At 40.5% G+C, this 20,531-nt stretch overlaps 1 protein-coding gene across 1 annotated transcript in view; it reads right to left on the bottom strand.

Annotated features, from left to right (window-relative positions):
- LOC135713327 (neuronal acetylcholine receptor subunit alpha-7-like) overlaps nucleotides 1-20,531 on the bottom strand; it is a 727,825-nt gene that overhangs the window by 200,576 nt on the left and 506,718 nt on the right. The window contains exon 5 of the mRNA XM_065236431.1: nucleotides 9,563-9,743. Within this exon, the coding sequence (XP_065092503.1) occupies nucleotides 9,563-9,743 (181 nt within the window). The remainder of the gene's footprint in view (nucleotides 1-9,562; nucleotides 9,744-20,531) is intronic.

The raw sequence follows: 20,531 nt of genomic DNA, 5'->3' as shown, positions 1-20,531 counted from the left end.
ACCATCTCTCATAGCCACTTTAGAAGCGGCTCTTGATAATCCAGATTGTTGCTCCATATGGTAGAAATGTAATGGTTATGACATGTGAAGTATCAAATCACATCTTCATGATATAAAACCAATTACACTCCGATTTTTTTTCAAAGAACCATGACCAACCGGTGGAAACTAACGATTTGAAATCAACTCACTACTTGACTAGCCTACTGGTCCCAAGCAGGGTTACTTCCACTCACTTTGCTATAAAAAATGTTTTTCGGAACTATGGGATCATTGGATGCTGGATGCTCGCCACGAGCTGTCTTCGGGCGTGGACGCATTTGCATTTTGGACCGCAAGTAATTTGTATATATATAAATATTTTTTTTTTACACTTCGACAACGACGCGTGTGGGTCTCGCTGGCCATTTGACCTTATAGTATTCGTCGAATATTTACAACATAAGCAGTTATGCCGTGCGGTGTAATATCATGCAGTATCAACGACGACCGCTTTCTATGGAAGTGCGAACTCTGCAACAAAAAATACCATGCTACCTGTGTCGGAGTACAGCGACAACGGGAGCATTTCATCACGGCATTCATGGTGCCAATGTGTGCTGACTGCCAGCACATTTTACGGAAGGAAGCCGACGTGAGGAAGCTGCTTCATCAACAGGAGCAACTTGTGGAAGCAATCCACTCTCAAACGGACGCGAATCACCGCATTGCTGCTGACCTAAAAAAATTCTGCTTAGTATCAGAATTATTCGACAGCATTGAGCACCTGCTCAATGACGTAAAAGAAACGTTGGCAGTAATAAATAAAAATAATAATAACATGTGCAGCGCGGTCGGCCAGCATATGAAAACGTGTGATTCACAAGCGCACGCGACAATAACCGGCATCAACGAATCAAATTCGTTGATGTCACAAAAAATTACAAAATTACTTGACGAACGGCTATCAAGCTTATCAAATGACATGGCACTTTCAATAAAAGGGGCCGAATCATCACCCCATCATCATCATCCAGAGCCAAAATTTCTGGAAATTCTCGAAGAAGTGAAATTTGTATCTGGGGCTGTTTCTAGTCTTCAGATAAATGCTGCAGAACCTCATCAGAAGACCTTGGAGGAAGAGTTAGCTGAAAGTCCTCCAGTACACAAAAATACAATATCTCCAAAAACTGACCATTCATCTCCTGGATGGCGGTTTTTAGGCACTGGAAGCAAGACTGGTCTAAATTTGACGCAAAACAACGGACTCGCAGGTTGCAGGAAAAAGCTGCAGAAAAAGCCAAACGCTGCAGAAAACGACGAAAACAACAACAAATTCACACCAGCAGTACCAAAAACATCATCCAAGGAAATGAATACAGCCGCTACAACAACACCACCTCCGACAACAACACCATCAACAATAACAACAACACCAATAACAACAACAACAGCAACAACGACAACAACAACAACAACAACAACATCAGCAACAACGGAAATGGAAATATCACATGGACATCATTACCCCTGGACAAAGAATTATTAGCCGCAGCACGCATACAATTTTCTGGACCACCAAGTAAAGACAGTACACCGAAATTTATAAATTTTCAAAAAGGGGAAACTATTAACCCTTACCGCATAGAAAAACCTAACCCACCACTCCTAGACCCTATGCGCCCGCCTGTCGTAAGGCTTACGGAACAATCTGCAGCCGGCGACAGACGCTTTTTGAAGGCACGCCTGCGGGACCCTAAAATCATGGATACTGTGCGAACCTATCTGTCTTTCCTGCATAACCAACCGCCTTCAGTATGTGTCCGCGGAATAACGAAAACAAGTTCAACTTTAATGCTAGCAGCCGAAGGATTACCAACGGACACACAACTTTTGCGCGAAATTTTTCTGGACGTCCACGAAGAACATGGAATCCCACGCATTGACGCCCTGGCAGACCTGGAATCACACCGTGCGTTCTTATCTAGTGAACGCACACAACGACTGCAGCACACACGGGAAGCCGCATATAAATTCTACAGCACCCAAAATTTTCCTCGACATTGACGCACACTTCGGAAGAAACCTCATCAAACGACAACACTCTTCGGACACTTTCAGAAGAAAATGGAAATTTAAGTGTAAATAATAATAATAATGAAAATATTTTATCAACCAACGTTGTTCCAACAATTTCTTTACATAAACAGAATGTGACTGAAATTTTGATTTACTGTCAAAATTTCAATCGCATGAAAAGCCCAGCTAAAATGAAGGAAATCTATCAAAATTTATTATGCTCATCCTTCTCGGTCATTCTGGCAACTGAAACAAGCTGGGACGAAAGCGTGAAAAGTGAAGAAATCTTTGGAAATGCCTTTAATGTATTCAGAGACGACAGAAATTTTCATGCAACTCAGAAGAAGTCAGGCGGTGGAGTCCTTATAGCTCTTTCGACCAATTTTAACTCAGAACTCATCATTACACCAAAATTTACAGAATTTGAGCATATTTGGGTGAAATCACACATAGCCGGTGAAACGCACGTGTTCGCCTCAGTGTATTTTCCACCAGACCATGCACATAAAAGCACTTATGAAGCCTTCTTCCAAAGTGCTGAACAAATTCTATCTGAGCTTCCTCCTGAGGTTAAAGTTCACATCTATGGAGACTTTAATCAACGCCATGCTGACTTCATTCTGGACTCTGAAAATGAATGTATCTTACTCCCAGTCGTTGGGGATAATGAAAAATTGCAGTTCATTTTTGACAAAACTGCTAATTTAGGACTGAACCAAATTAACCACATCAAAAACCAACAAAATTGCTATTTGGACTTTTTACTAACGAATATTTATGAAGATTTCTGTGTGACCAAATCACTAAATCCACTGTGGAAAAATGAAGCGTTTCACACAGCAATTGAATATTCTTTATTTGTGCATGAAAACCAAAGACCCAACGACTGCGAATACGAAGAAGTCTTTGAATACAAATTAGTAGACTACGAAAAAATAAAATTTAAATTAAACAGTGTCAATTGGCAATTAATTTTAAGGAATGTAGGAAATGTCGAAATTGGTATAGACGTGTTCTACAAAATTTTAACAGAAATAATTTCGGAAGAAATTCCTTTGAAGAAAAAAAGACGGAACAGAAACACACAAAATCCAGTCTGGTATAACAGACAAATAAAAAAACTTCAAACATCGGAAGCAAAAAGCACATAAAATTTATAAAAAAACACAATAGTAGTAATAATTTATTAATTTATTTGGATCTATGCGATCAACTGAATTTAGCTATCAGTGCTGCATTTGAAGAATATAATGCAAAAACAGAACATGAAATAAAGTCCTGTCCAAAGAACTTCTTTAATTACGTAAAAACCAAATTAAAATCTGACAATTTTCCTTCAATAATGCAACTCGACGAAAATGTCGGGATAGCTCGGAAAAAAATTGCAATCTATTTGAAATTTTTTTTCAAGAAATCTATACGACATTTTCTGAAGAAGATCGCGACCGCGATTATTTTGCATTTTTTCCAGAATTTTCAAGGGACATTGGCCTCAATCAACTTCAAGTGCAGGATATTTTGCAGGCTTTAAAAAATTTAGACGCCTCAAAAGGTCCTGGACCTGACGGAATTCCTCCAGTTTTTATTAAATGTCTAGCAATGGAACTCACTGCTTGATTGTTCTGGATTTTTAATATGTCCCTGGAATCTGGAACCTTCCCAAAAACTTGGAAAAGCTTATTCCTAGTGCCTATCTTTAAATCTGGCCGAAAATCGGACGTACGTAATTATCGTGGTATAGCCATTATCTCTTGCATTCCTAAACTTTTCGAGGCAATTGTCAACGAAAAATTATTGCTCCAAATCAAAAATAGAATTACTGACATGCAACACGGCTTTTTCAAGGGTCGCTCGACCTCGACAAATTTACTTGAATTTATAGACTATTCATTGAATGCAATGGATAATGGAAACCACGTAGAAGCTCTCTGTACAGACTTTAGCAAGGCATTTGACCGCATAGACATACCAATGCTACTTTTTAAATTGCAAAAAATTGGAATTGAGTCAGGGCTCCTAAAATGGCTTGAATCATATTTAACTAACCGCCAACAAATAATTAAATTCAACGGAAAGAAATCGAGTCCAATTCAAGTCACTTCAGGCGTCCCCCAAGGCTCTCATTTGGGACCTCTTCTTTTTATTCTATACGTAAACGACATTTCTTTCATTCTCAAAAAACTTAAATGTCTTATTTATGCCGACGACATGAAGCTCTTTTTGGAAATAAGAAATGAAGAAGACATCAATATATTCCGGAATGAAATACACATATTCTACATATGGTGCAAAAAAAGTCTACTAGAATTGAATGTAAAAAAATGTAACTTAATATCATTTAGTAGAAAAAGAACAACTTCAAATATTTCAATTGCATTAGGAAATCAAACTGTAGACACATGTGAAAGAGTTAGGGATTTAGGAATTATCTTAGACTCTAAGCTAACTTTCATAGACCATTACAATACAATTATTCACAGGGCAAATAACATGCTAGGCTTTATCATGCGCTTTTGCTATAACTTTCAGGACCCTTACACAATTAAAACACTATATATTGCCTATGTGAGGTCAATACTGGAATATTGCAGCATTGTATGGTCTCCATTTTCAATCACGCACGAAGAAAGATTAGAATCAGTACAAAAACAATTTCTATTATACGCTCTTCCTAAATTAGGTTGGACTTCATTTCCTCTTCCATCATATGAAGCACGCTGCATGCTTATAAACATACAAACATTAAAAGAGCGTCGTGAATATGCAATGGTTTCATTTGTAAATGTTATCGTTTCGCAGCGAATTGACTCAACAGAACTTTTATCAAAATTAAATTTCCATGCACCCACTCGGCAACTCCAAAATCAAAATTTATTTTCCATAAAACATCATCGCACAAATTATGCAAAATATGGGCCATTAAACCGCATGATGGCCTCTTACAATAAACACTGCGAAACCATTGACTTTACAATGTCTCGGCATAAACTAAAGCAATATTTTTATTCCATAAGAAATAACAACTCATAAAAGAAAAGACAAGAAAGCTGACACTACTTTTTTATATAAATATATATTTAAGAAAACAAAACTGTATTAGTTGTGCTAGTCTACGTTGGTTGACGAAATAAATAAATAAATAAATTGAGAAAGGAGATCAAGGGGGTAGTCAATTCTATTAAAATATTTCTAATAAGGTTTATAATTCATTATCTTCTTAGCACTCATGTCTTTGTATTGCCATAATAATTAACGTTCTTTATTTTTAATTATATAGCTATCGTTCTTTATTTTCAATTATATAACTTAATGTATAATTATAATTTATCGTTTGCATAAAAAAGGAGACATTTTTTGAAGATGTTTTAAGCGACGACTTGCCACCTAAAAAACGTAATTTTAAGCTGCCATGGGCTAACTGTTAACAATTCAATTATGAAAGCGATGCGTATTGCTTTTCTGTAATTACTACCAAAAATTTGAGAAATTCCAAGCGAGTAGTTGTTTATTTCTTTAAATTTGCAAATATCCATTAGTACCGTCCCAATGACGCGTTCATCTAGATACAATTGATAAACAGCAGACATTAGACCCATTTCCCCTATGCACCATTTTTTTCCATTAATATTTTTTGTTGGAACCAATTGCATCAAACTTTGATTTCATTTCATAATGTATGAGGGAAAAAAACGACCGCCCAAATTTGGAATTTGATGCATACAGTTTAAAGCAGCAAATTTTACAACAAGTGTCCTGGTTTATATATAAGTATTGCAAATCTTAAGAAGCTGTCAGAGTTCTACCGCCAGTATAAAAAAGAGCTGAATATTGAAAAAAAAAAAAACATAGTGTGCGTTGAGAAATTGAAGTATATTTGCTGGCGATTTTTTGAAGCCTTGTTCATTTGATAGCTGTAGCGTAACTTCTTCTTCTTGGAATTAATACGTAAAACAGACATATGCTGTGTTTTGAGCTAATCTTGCATCTTTTCATTCACAAGAATTTTGCAAGAAAGATGACAAATGAAATCGAGCGCTTATCGATACCCAAGGTTTCAACCCTCTCTATCTTTCTCAATAGCGTAAAATTGAATGTTTCTGCTCAAATCCCAACACAAAGATCTACTGACTGGTTATCTACAGTTGACTGGTTAAAAATGCGCTTGATTGACTTCTGACCGACTTGAAAACACGCGTTAATAAATCCTTTGAAGGGCCCCCTGTGCCCCAGAGCTAGTCTAAAAAAGAATGGCCGCATTACCTTGACAGTTAGCCTTTTCGGTCACTCTGTAACTCTTTACTCCTATGGTAAAATCCCATAAGCAAGCGTCACTCTGATCGAGAAACATGTCAGACATTACCTTACTCTTTCACTCCAGTGAAAAATCTCATAAGATCCTGTTAATCTTTGAATGAAGAGACGGTGGCTCGCTGGTACCATGGTGGTGTGAAGAGGTGAGACAAAATCTTCTAGCCTTCGGGATTTTACCATAGAGATTACTGACGTTTACCGTAGGCACACAACGTCACGTATAGGTATACGCAAAATGTTTTCATCAGGAAAAAAAACTTCATAGCGGAAATTTTTCCCGATGAAAACAAATCACTGACACAATCACACTTAAGCAATCTCTATAGGAGTAAAGAGCTAGAAAGCCTTCGTCAACGTCAATACTACACCTTATTTCAAAATTACTCCAATTTTAGTAAAATCCTCCCGGATCGGTCACAACTGAACCTACTCAAAAATGGGTAACCTATGTTGGGAGTGACAAGCTGACTCATGAGCAACATTGGCATGGATCCGACCGACGTTGTTCAATTGTTAACCTGTCACTCCCAACCAGTGTTGGAAAAGTTCGCGATGTTTCACGAAGTTCTCCAAGGGAAAAATTCGCGAGTCATAGTGATTTTTTGCGAACTTTTCCATCACTGCTCCCAACATAGTTTACCCATTTTTTTGATAGATTCTGTTTTGACCGGTCAGGGTGGATTTTACTCAAATTTGGGTAGTTTTCGAATAGCGTGTACTGAGCACACAACCAAATATCTGATTTTCTTTCATAAGGGCCAATGTCACAAACGTAAACACTAACTTTTTCTCAAATTTCTTGAGAATGAAAACTCGCTCAATTAAGCCACCAAGATGTTTGTGTATAGAGAAAGTCCCCATAGCTAATAGAATTGCTGGGTTACATGGATTGACTTTGAATTACATGATATTTACAAAAGAAGCCATTGCTTACGTTTCCGATATTGGCCCATATGAAGACTCAGTGTCGAATCACGAAAATTTATTTCTGACAGATCGATGACCAACTATACCAGTTATACCACAGAGGAAACACAAAAAAAGGGGTCAACTTTTAGTCAGCAGTCTTGCATGAAGTTCCACATATGTTGTGTGCCCATACATTTTGTCGATTTTCCCCATACAAACTTCAAGCCGTTTGAGCGAGGGGTTCCCGTGAACCAAATGACTTCAAATTTTGGCAGGGTGATTCTGACCCCCCAAACTACCATTCCAGAGGGTAGCGTTTGAAATCCCAGATTTGACCTATTTTGAAACACTCTACTGTGTATAAAAGAAAATGATTTACTTAGTTTGACAGTTGCACCATGACGAAGTGGCAGCGTATTCATGATTTGTCTAACGCGCAAATGTCACAAAAAGACATTTCAATCGCCGTGGGAGTGTCCCGGTGGACCGTCAAAAGGGTTTTAGACCGAGAAAAGAAAGGACAACTATCCGCGAAGATGACCACAGGTCGTCCGAGGTCAGCTCGGGTTCCGAGGGTTATCGCTGCTATCAAAAGGAAGATTCGGGTGAATCCAGTGCGTTCAATAAGGAAAATGGCAAAGGAACACGGGATCAGTGACTTTACGACACGGAAGATCGTAAAGGTAGATTGCGGGGCGAAGTCGAGGGCACGGGAAAAAAAAACTCACACGATTACCAACCGCATCTGGGAGCTACGAGTCGAACGATGCAAGAAAATCTTGAACTTCCTTAAGCGAAAAAGTCCAGTAATCCTGTTCACCGACGAGAGCATGTTTGCCGTCGATCCCGTATCAAATTCCAGAACCGACCGGTATATTAGTTCTCTTCCGGTAAAAGACGTGGCCGACGAGCACAAAAACGTGTATCTGACCAAGCATCCTGCTAGCGTTATGGTGTTTGGATTGGTGGCTTCCGATGGCAAAAAAAATGGACCCGGTGTTCATTTCAGAAGGCGACAAGGTCAATACGGAGGTCTACATCGGGATTTTAAGTAAGTATGTTCTTCTGTGGATCAAAGAACAGTACGGTCCGAAGCTAAACGTTGTATTTCAACAAGATGGGGCTCCATGCCACACCTCGAACCGCACTCAGAAGTGGTTGCAGGAACAGGATATATGGCCGCCATCCAGCCCCGATGGATTACTCAATATGGCACGTCATGAAGGCCAAGGTTTGTTCTAAACGCCACCCGAGTACAGCAAGCCTCAGACAAACATTGACCCGTACCTGGAGAGAAATGGATCCAGACTATATTATTAGAACCTGCCGTGCATTCCGGAAGCGTGTGGAGGCCGTTTTTGCAGCAAGTGGAAACTCGATCGACATAGTGTAAGACTCTGAAAACATCCACCCTTTGAATAAATATAAAAAAAAAACTCGAAAACGAAATTGTTGAGAATTTTTTTAATATTGACATTGCATACCGTAATTAGCTAGCAGTCTAAATTCAAATTTGTTTAAATTGTGGGCAAAATTACATGCCAGCTAGCAGTGCACAGTGATCCAGGAATGAAATCTAGCGGGCAAAATTAATAACTCTAAAACGAGTAATTTAGTGATGTTGTGTCATCGCTGAGATGGAAGAAACTTTCGGCATTTCAGAGGAGAAAGTAGTTTTCCATAAGTTCAAGTTGGAGAAGTGTATGCTGAATATCTTGAGAAACAACTGTGACGAGATGATTTCCCATTTTTCGAATGAAAAGGCAGTCAAGTCACGTTTGTCCTCTACCGGAGGTAGCATTTTTCATACTACCAAGCTGTGATAAGGCATATGAAAATAACCAATCTTTTTATATAGCATTAAACGTACATTCCAATTTAATTAAGCTTAAACCGATTGAACTAACGCAATCAACATTGTAATCTATTGGCATATTTTCATCGTTATCTGTAGCAGGTAACCGTATCGACTATATCGTAAATACATTAAACTTATTTGTTTATCCTCGTCCTGCATCGATTCGAACAATTCATTCTCCATTTTTATCGTGTGCTCACATTATCAACACGCAAACCTGCTGACACAATCATCCCCAGCATGAAATCGTTTAATTTTAATTGAAACTACCCTCCGTCACCCTGCCTCCCTTCCCCATTCAATTTACAATTCACAAACTTGTGCTGCTCGGTAATCGAAACTTTATCACTTGTCAGTCGCCATCGCCATCGTCGTCGTCGTCGTTTAATTCCAAGACCCTTTTCCACCCACCCCCCATTCACCTACCTGAAAACCGTCATACGTCCACGAGCCGAACTTCATCTCGCACCGCTGGTCGTCGAACGGGAACCAGGTGATGTCGATCTTGCAGGTGGACTTGAAGATACCGGGCGGCACATACAGGCAGGATCCATTGTTCCGGACGACCACGTTCGTTGGGTAGGTCCCGTCGAAGCCTTCGTCGGCGCTGTGCGGGAAGAGAAGAGAATGAACATCAACATTAGTAAACGTACGTTGGGGTTAATGGGGAATGGGTGTGTGGTTGAAAGTTTTGCCTTCCCGCTAGACGATTGTCAGTAGTGGAAAGGTTAACTTTATCGGCGGGAGTGGTTGTAGGAAGCAGGTGGATGGTTTAATTAAAAAAAATCGTTACACATTAAAAAAGAAAATCACAAAATCACAGAACATTAAAATAACTTATCCCGCACTTGATAAACAAACGGAATAAATTAAAAACTGTGGAAGGCAACATTAAATTTCATGAACGCCACACAACTCGATGTCGTATTAAAGAGAACCACAGTGGGTCGGGAAACCCTTCAATGGTGAATTAGTGTTAGAGTTGAATGTAACTAAACCAACCAAATTTAAACATTTACATTAATTACGACAGATTATCACGGAAGCCTTCGGTTGGCGTCGTTCAAGAGAAAGACTCTAGCCGGTCCCCCGGGGTGTAATATGAGAAGCACTTCTTCCGAAAAGTTTTCCGAGCAACGGCATACAAACATTCCGACGAATAGTTTAGTGCTCTTTTGGCGTCATGAATTTATTGACAGACTTAGTAGTGGCTGATGGTTGTCTGCTTCGGGTGAGCAGTGATTAATTTGGGTCCATAAATGTGGCTCACGGGTCGAGGGGTCGAGTTTTGGGAGTAAAATGGCTGTTGATTCCGACGAAGAGCGATGTTGCGTTATTTGTGAAATCGGATTTGGCTCTCTAAGAATTGACAAATGCCGTTTGGGATTTTTATGTAGTTTCGTTCCCACGTAAGTTCAACCGTGTATCACATGAGCCACAACCAATTTGTAATCCGTCTACCATACTTCAGAAACATCATCAAATATTTTCCCATCCACCCGGCGAGAACCACAACATCAACCGGATCCGACAGAAACATCAGTTACCGTAATTAAAACCGAATTTTATTCGATTCATTCCTACCCCAAAAGTATGTAGCAGAACGACTCAATCAACCAATCAATCAATCTAACGACCCGAATCCAAAACTTTGACATTGACTCCTTCCGGCAGACCGCAGACCATCCGATAAATGGAAAACCAACCCCCTCCCCCCACTCCTCAACCCCCGACGAACCATGCACGTTTGATTGATTCAGTTACTTCTGTGCTCCGAATCCGTGGGGCAATGATCGAATGGAAAGAACCTTGATCTACTTCCACGTAGATCCAATAACAATATGCCGGTAGGGTGCCTGATAGATTGGCTCGGAGACGACGTTTGAAACGAAATGTCGTAGTCGCTGGTTGCAAATACCGTCATCATCACCATCGACCGGAACAATCCATGCCTCAAAGCATTGGAAAAAAAGATGCTTTTATCCCATTCGACGACCCAAACTAGGTGGACCACAGGTCGGTGCCCCGCCTATTGAATAAAACATATATTCCCCGCCCCCCTCCGTGACCTATCCTTTGAAGTGGGTCCAACCCGCAAAAGGTGCAAATCAGCATAAATTTGAGGCCATCCCAAAAAGCAAGGACGCACAGTCACATAAATTCCGGCGTGGGTGAATGCCGGATCGCCGGATCCGGATGCTGGTCGTAAAAAGCTTTAACGACAACGTTCGTTGTTCGGGTGCTGGTTTTTTTTTTTAATAGACACGATGAAATATTTTTTTCTCCTTCTTTTTGAATCGAGCAATGAAAAGCAAAACGGAAACCGCACACGTTATCTGATTTGTTGTGCTTTCCGTTGATGATGTTTTCTTTGCCCGAGAGCACCCCTGACACTTTCGGCGAGGGTGGTTTTTCGGTGCTGCACACGATTTTTGTGTTGTTGAGAGGAAAATTGAAATGTTTATCGTTCCGGGTGTGAACGGGGCTGAATGATAATGATGACAGGCGACATAAATAATATTTTTTTTGCAGCAATCAACAACGCGGCTGCACACATTTTCGGGGATTGAGACCGTGGTAGTTATGCACCTTTTTGCAGGTTTGTCTAAAATATTTCGATTTATTTTCACCTTTTTAACAAAAACTCGTTCTATTCAACCATATTGCCATCAGTCAGCGTTTCCGATTGTACTAAAGACTGTACTCGAAAAAAGTGAGACACTTTGATTAGCTGGTGAATTTTTAGCGTGTGGGTCAAAATTGATGACATTTTGACTGAAACTAGCTTAGAGTGTAATGTGTACGCTGGCAGAATTTGATCACAATCTGTCAAGTGGTTATCGAGATGGCATCGAAGCAAGAGCAGATCCGCCAAAAAATCGTGTGCGCCTTCGTCGAAAATCCGACTGCGTACCACAGATGGATCGGGAAACACCTGGGAATCCATCATCCGACGATTTTCCGGCTGGTGAAGTCATTCAATGAGATCCAGACGACCCAGCGACACACAGTGGTCCTGTTTACCATCCCTAGTTGGCTGCGCATCTCCACAATCCAGCAAGGCCCCTCCTTTTGGTCGTTTATTTCTTCGACGCACTTTCTCACCCGGCTGCTAGATTCGCTGTGGCTCGAGCTTGTCCGGTCTGTCATTTGCTCTAACAGCTCATACTTATCCTTCAGATAATCACGGAATTTCTTAGCTTGCGCCTCTTCGAAGGCTCGTTCCTCCTCTAACTTCAATAGCTGCAACTTCAGTCGTGATTGTGATGACAGCTTGGAAGATGCTGGCCTTTGGATGGATTCCTTCGTCTTCCCTGAATGCGCTTTCTCACTTGCAGGGGCTACCACCACCTTTGGCACCATGTTACGTTGCTCCTGTGGGCTGTTTCTATCCACAGAAGATGGTTTGGAGTTCCTCGTCCGTTCTACGATGACACTAACCTTAGAGCTGACATGTCCTTCTCGATGATTCGACGACGAAGGCTGCAGCTGAGTTTCCTTGGCAGTTTGGCACAAACCCAGCTTTGGTTTTCGACTTCGTCAGTGACGCCTCCACACGCAAAGTGGTGCCACTTATCACACTCATCGCATTCGACCATGTCCGTAGTATCAGGATTGTCGCAGTTTTGACACGTACACCCTTGGTTACAGTTTTGATCATTCTTGGACGATTTACCCCGACTACCGTTTCGAACACAATGGTGTCGTCTGCTGCTCTTAAGGTGCAGCCAAGACAAGGGTGGCCCCCCTGAAGTTCCATTCCATCCCACGACTGGAACTGCAAGCAGCTCTCATAGGAGCTAGATTAGCAAGGTCGGTTACGCAAACCCTTCAGACTACGATACATCGTGAATTCTTCTGGACCGACTCTCGTGACGTGCTCAGCTGGATAAATTCGGATCATCGGCGATACAGCACGTACGTGGCACATCGTGTAGGTGAAATACTCAACGTTACAGAAGCGGAAGATTGGTTTTGGGTACCGTCAAAACTAAACGTTGCAGATGATGGTACCAAGTGGGATACGCAACCTGATCTTACTCCCGAATCCAGGTGGTTCAGAGGTCCCGATTTTCTCTACCGTAGCGAATCGGATTGGCCGAAAGTCTCGTCGAAGTAAGATCCTACAGACAACGAGTTGCGACCCTCCTTGATGGCACATCTCTTCTTGTCCGATCCTATGATTATCGTCTCGAAATTCTCTAGCTGGAAGAAGCTCATCAATGTGGTTGCTTATGTTCACCGTTTTGCCGGAAACTGCCGTCGTAGGAGTATAAACAAGCCAGCTGAAAATGGACCGCTATCTAGAGACGAACTGTATGCTGCTGAAGGTTTTCTGTTTCGCCTAGCTCAACTAGAAGGTTATGCCGATGAAGTAGCCTTCTTCTTGAACAACCGCAGTGATACTCCAGATAGAACCCTTCCTAAAAGCAGCCGTTTATACAAGCTGTCACCCTGGTTAGACGATCGCAGGGTAGCGAATGCGGAGTAGAATAGCCGCATGCTAGTACGCCACCAAAGAAACAAAGAACCCAGTGATCCTTCCTAACGATCACCCTGTAACCTCCCTGTTAATCACCCACTACCACGAAAAATTCCTCCATCAAAACCACGAAGCCATAGTGAACGAACTTCGTCAAAAGTACGTCATTCATCGCATTCGCGTTCAGTATGCAGCGACAAGGAAGGGCTGCCAGCGATGCAAAAACGAATCCTCGATTCCACAACCTCCAATCATGGTGGACCTCCCAGCGGAACGGCTAGCTGTATTCACACGCCCTTTTACTCATGTAGGCGTCGACTACTTCGGTCCCATGGAAGTTGTTATCGGAAGAAGAACAGAGAAAAGATGGGGAATGATCGTCACCTGTCTTACGACACGGGCGATCCATATAGAATTGGCCAACTCGCTAAGCACCAGGTCATGTATAATTGCTCTTAAAAGTTTCATGGGCCGACGCGGAACTCCAAGGACTATTCGGAGCGACCGGGGTACCAATTTCATTTGCGCCATCCGTGAACTCAAGAACCTGCAAGAAGCAGTCGACTACGAACAGGTTATGAAGGAATTCAAACCACGGAGACGAGCTGGACCTTCAACCCACCTCTGGCTCCCCATATGGGTGGCAGTTGGGAGCGACTAATCCGGAGCCTGAAGAAAAATCTGATGGCCATCTGCCCTTCAAGGAAGCCATCCGAAGAAGTGCTGAGGAGCCTACTCACGGAAGTTGAGAGCACGCTGAACTCCCGACCACTCACTCACGTGCCTATCGATTACGAGTCGTCACCTGCACTCACACCGAACCACTTTCTTCTGGGGTCGTCCGATGGCTCGAAACCGTTTACCTCGCAGGATGACAGTGGTGCCCTTCTCAAACAAAACTGGCGTACATCACAAGCGCTGGTAAATCAGTTTTGGAAGCTGCCCCGGAATTCCTGGCTGAAAAGTAGAGTCATCGCAACGCAACCAGGCAAAGATGGTAGAATCAGGTCAGCTACAGTAAGGACATCGACTGGCATATACGATCGCCCTGTGACCAAACGAGCGGTCCTGGGTGTTCGACGCGGAGAGGAGCAAGCCGACCAGACGTCCGGCTTACCTGGGGGGAGTTTTGGCCATCCCTAGTTGGCTGCGCATCTCCACAATCTAACAGACCCCTCGCTTGCTCGAGCGAAAGCAACCCTGGCATACAATCGCCTGTGACGGATAACTGACAATGAGAATGTGGTAGGTCTACCATCGATCGGGGTAAGTGTCAGATAACCAAAGGCCATATAGCCAAGTAAATCTAAAAGGCCGTGCGGTATAGGATTTGTGCTTAATACTAAATTTTGTACAGTTTTCTATAAAAGGGATTAATACTAAATAATAGTTTATACTTACATTGCTACCTAATCTAGTGAGTACATATAATTAAATTAAATTGAACCTATAATTATCATTAACCTGAATTAATAGCTTCTAGGGAACTACTGCTAAATAGGGGTTCACGACGTTAGGCATACGGTCGTTAGGCATACGGACGATAGGCATACGGACGTTAGCCATACGGACGTTAAGCATAATGGACGATAGGCATAATCTACCCGATGAATTCCAGAAGGATTATAATGGGGACCGTCTATTGATTGCTGACATCGGTGAAAATAATGAAAGAGCCTCAATTTTTGGGACTCATGAAAATTTGCGACGTCTTGGATAGGCAATGTATTTTGTTGCAGATGGTACGTTTGCCACAGTTCCTTGTTTGTCTCGGCAACTCGTCACTGTTCATGGAAGTATCGCTCCCTCACATCAGCAGACGGTTCTGCTAGTATTAATTTTGATGACAGCAAAAACATAATCGTTGTATCGAAAAGTATGGGAGTAAATCCTGGAAAGCAGGTATGTTTTTTCTTATTGAATGAAAAACCACAGAATTCACCATTCTTCATTTCATGAGCTGTTCTTTGACATCATATTTTATTCAACCTTAGCTGTGTTTTTGTTATTGAATAAAAAATCACAGAATTCACCCTTCTTTATTTCATGAGCTGTTCTTTGAGGAAAACCTTTTCTTCTTTGACATTTCCGGAGAACTTTGAGATTAGGGCGTAGTTGCTTTTGTAAACAAACACTTCATTTGACGATTTCTCGCGAATTAAAGCTCAATCTAAAAAACTAACAACACAAACAGGTAGATGAATGGTTTCTCTATCATTTTGTGTAGTTTGTTCACGAGATTTTTCTTTGATCCGCGAGAAATCAGCGATAGACAAATAAGTTTACAAAAGCAATTACGCCCAAATCTCCAAGTTCTCCGGAATTACAATATGTGTGTAAGAGTATATTACAAACAAATGTGTGCTTTATTATTTCTAGATGCGATTGATTTCAAGATGTAGTAAAAACTATGCTGATTTTTTATTGCCAGATTCCTTAACCGCTATCGCTACTAATCTTGGATCTTAGTTGTAGTTACGTCACTTATGATATGATAAATAATGGATTTCGTTGTTTGCCATGCTCGAAACAGGTTTTTAGAGTTGGTTGGAAATGCTAACATGAAGCTTTAGTGTGATAATTTATTAGCTAGAGAATGATCTTTAGAAGGTTTTTAGAGTTGCACAGCAGCAAGGTATTTTACGCCTAACGTCCATTATGCCTAACGTATATTATGCCTAATGTCCATTATGCCTAATGACTTTATGCCTAACGTCCATTATGCCTAACGTCCGTTTTAGGTTTTATCCCAGGCTACTATTGCAGAAAATCGTAATTGATAGATATTGAGCGGAACGCGTCGGAATGTTTAGAAAAATAGGGAGCACGCTTGATCCAGTTTGGAATACATTGTTGACTGCTTTTGGGAACGTGATTTAACTTGTTTAACCAGGGCTTAAACAATCGTCACGTCGGTCATAGCTTGTTAAGATAGCCTGAACAAATGATAAGACCGTCTTATTCAAATGTCGTAATAATACCTCTGACCAAGGCAAAATGATTTATATGGTTTTTTATAAAACTTGACGATACCAATACTAATAAGGAAAGAAATTCCACATTTCCTTTTCCCAAGTCCTTTTCCTCTCCTTCCCTTCCCTTCTTCTCTTTTCAGAAAGCGAGTAATGGCGCTATAACCATATGCCATATAGGGCTAGGACAAGAGTTAGTGCTCAGGTTCCAACCGCTAGAACAAAATGGAGCATCACTTAACCTTTTTAGACTAGATGCTCCCAACGACAAATGATTTATAAATAATATACAGCGGAACGTACGGTACGAGATGTTCACGTTTCATCCATTTATTGGATTCTGAAGCATCGTGTTTAAATCTTGGCATCGTGTTTCTAAATCATCTTGGCTCTCAAATGCTGCATACTAGACCTGGCCGTTTTGATATATTTTGCGCATCTATGATTTGCAACATATTGGCCGGTACCGGTGGTGTAGTGGTAAGCGTGACTGCTTTCTAACACCCCGATGGGTCTGGGTTCAATCCTAGCCGAGGTCGGTGGGATTTTTCTGAGGCATAAACATCTCTGGTCACGTCTTCCTTCGGAAGGGAAGTAAAGCCGTTGGTCCCGGCCCATGTGTGGTTGAATGGGTGCGATATCCTACGCAGGTGTGGAAGCTGCATTCCTGCACATTCGATTGCCGTCAATGGATGGCAATCGATGTCCGTTGGTGATTGGCACTAGATTGCGGAACACAGACCGACGTTAAATAAAGGAAAGAAGATGTGCAACATAAACCAAATAGAAAAAAAGAGTGATGGAGGTATAGGGAAGAGAACTACTTCGGCCTAATCGCCCATTTTGGGCCTATCGAGCAGAAAACTTCAAATAAATCCTTGATTTCAGAGTTAACAAGTCAATTATGCGTTTGGTACGATACTTTAGTTAATATGCTACGGAACGAAGTCAATGAGAACGCGTGATATGAAGGTTTGCTCCCATTATTCCCAAAAACAAAAGAAGCGCTCCGACCGAATCAATTTTTATCTTCATCCGATAGGCCGAAGTGAATTCATTGGCGTTTCATTGGCGTTTCAATACGCTAGGCCGAGTTTAGCGTCGAGAAGCAGTGTTAAACTTTTGACAATATCTCATCGATTGGTTTCTCTTTATCAAGTCTTACGGTACATACGGAAAGGTAAATAAATTTGGAAGCCATAGTATGCGCTAGATTAAGAAAGACTAAGTGCAGGTTGTGCTTAATAGGCCGGAAATGGGGTAGTTAACCCTATCTATCATTTTTTAGGATGCTTTCATGAACTGACTGTGTTGGTGTTAGATTAGATTAGATTAGATTAGATTAGAAACAGAGAAAATCTAGCAAACCGACAAAGACCTGCAAACACAGATCCTATAGTGAGGTCAAGGCAAAGCAACTATATAAATCTACAGAAACAAGAACTTTTGAATCAAAAGACTGAAGATAGTTCAGAAAACTACGAAGAAGAATATTACGCAGAGGAACAATACTCAGAATATCCAGTAGACGATAATAACGATAACATAGAAAACGAGACAAATTTTCAAGTGGACTCAAGTGCAATAGATTTGACCTATTGTACCATACATAATTATTGAGAGCTTAAATGGCCCTCTCAAATTTTTAATTGATACTGGAGCTAATAAATCATTTATTAGACCAAGACATAACAATTTATACACGATTTTCAAAACTTCTACTTCAATGAGAAATAAAAAAGTAAGTGGTAAACCAATTCAATATAAATGGAACCCCAGAATTAAATTTTCTAATTTATGAATTCCATGATTATTTGATGGACTTATAGGATATAAGTCCTTGAGTATGTTAAACGCAGCAATTTCCACGCAAACCAATACACTGCATTAACCTTTTGCAGATCCCAATGAAAAATAAATTTCCTGAAACTACGAAGTTTCAACTTCATTCAAATGAGACAGAAGTAATCGAATTACCATTGTTACAAAAGATTGAAGATTTTCTTATATCAGAAGACATTTTTATCAATGACAAAGCCTTTATTCACGCAGGGGTATACAAAGCTGAAAACTTCTCAGCCAAATTACTCATTTGTAATATATAAAAAAATCATGACATTGAAGTTGCTATACCAAAAGGAAAAATGGAATCAAATAATTTTGAAACTGGAATTCAAGGAATCTGGTAGATCACAAGTGGAATTGATGGATCAATTACGACTAGATCATCTTAACAAAGCAGAACGTGTTGGTCTAGTTAGCTTAATCTCTAACTATCAACCGATTTTTCGCTTAAAATCAGATAAACTAACCTTTAGAAACGTGGTGACACCAAAGACAATATTCCAGTGCACACCAAGAGTTACTGATATCCTTATTGTCTTCAGGAAGAAGTTCAAAAGCAAATCAGAGATCTCCTACAACAAGGCATTATACGACCTTCGAATTCTCCTTGGTCCTCACCTATTTGGGTAGTACCCAAAAAGATGGCTGCATCGGGCAAAAAAGAAATAGATACTTGTCGTTGACTATCTAAAACTTAACGAAAAGATAGTACAAATATCCGATTCCCAACATCACCGAAGTCTTAGACAAACTCGGCAGATGTAATTATTTCACGACGTTAGATCTAGCGTCGGGGTTTCACCAGATAGAGGTGAATTCGAGAGACATACCTAAAACTGCTTTTGTAGTTGAGCATGGCAAATATAAGTTCCTTAAACGCCTTTTGGGCTTAAGGACGCTCCATCAACCTTCCAGAGAGTGATGGAAAAATTTTTAAGGGAATTAATTGGGAAAGTGTGTTTGGTGTATATGGATGATATTATCATATACTCAACATCATTGCAAGAACACTTGGTGAATTTACGAAAGGTATTCGATGCCATGCAAAAATATAACCTGAAAGTACAACTGGACAAATCTGAATTTTTGTGGAAGGAAGTGGCGTTCTTAGGTCACCTAGCTACATCAGAGGGAGTAAAACCCAATCGCGACAAAGTGATCGCCATCAAAAATTGGCCAATTCCAAAAACGGAAACGGAACTAAGAGGTTTTCTTGGAACCCTCGGTTATTACTGCCGTTTTATTCAAGATTTAGCAAAAAATGTGAAACCACTTACTAAACCACTCAGGAAAGGTGAAAACGTGGAACATTCCGAAGAATTTATAAACACGTTTAATAGTTTTTTTTTCTTTATTAAAGAGATTTTTAGCCATAGGCTAGCTCATCTCTTAAAAACGATTAATAAATGTAAAATTTTACTGACAAGCAGTCACGTGTTACAATATCCAGACTTTTCAAAGCCGTTTATTTTAACAACCGATGCTAGCAAATTCGCAATAGGCGCGGTTCTCTCACAAGGACCGAATGGGCAAGAACGTCCCGTTGCATTCGCTTCGAGGACACTAACTAAAACTGAAGAGAAATACTCCGTAATTGAAAAAGAGTTTCTCGCAATAATCTGGGGATGCAAGTATTTCCGACTTTACCTATATGGTAAGAAGTTTACACTATTTACTGATCATAAACCATTAACGTATACGTTCAGTTTGAAAGACCCTAATGATAAAATGCTCAGATAGAGACACTGTCTCCAAGAGTTCGAATATGATGTAAGATATCGTCCAGACAAACAAAATATTGTTGCCGATGGACTATCCAGATGAGGAATTAAATACCAATAATGCTTCCACATCTTCTAGCCAAGCAACAATTAACACGGACGAAACAAAGTCCAACAAAACAGGTTCTTCTGATGTTGAAACTTGTCACTCCGCAGATTCAGATATTAGTGGTCTAATACAAATGACAGAATTACCTATAAATTTCTTTAGCAACCAAATATAAAAAAAGGTTATTCAAATTCTAACGAATGTGAAGAAGTCTTTCCGAAGCTCCACAGAAGGGTCATAACCCGCACTGATGTCTCCGTAGCTC

Source organism: Ochlerotatus camptorhynchus, unplaced genomic scaffold, assembly GCF_037179485.1.
Source record: "Ochlerotatus camptorhynchus isolate MF236.1 unplaced genomic scaffold, CSIRO-AGI_Acam_v1.1 ptg000550l, whole genome shotgun sequence".
Lineage (NCBI taxonomy): Eukaryota > Metazoa > Arthropoda > Insecta > Diptera > Culicidae > Ochlerotatus > Ochlerotatus camptorhynchus.
This window is presented reverse-complemented; position numbering and strand designations above follow the sequence as displayed.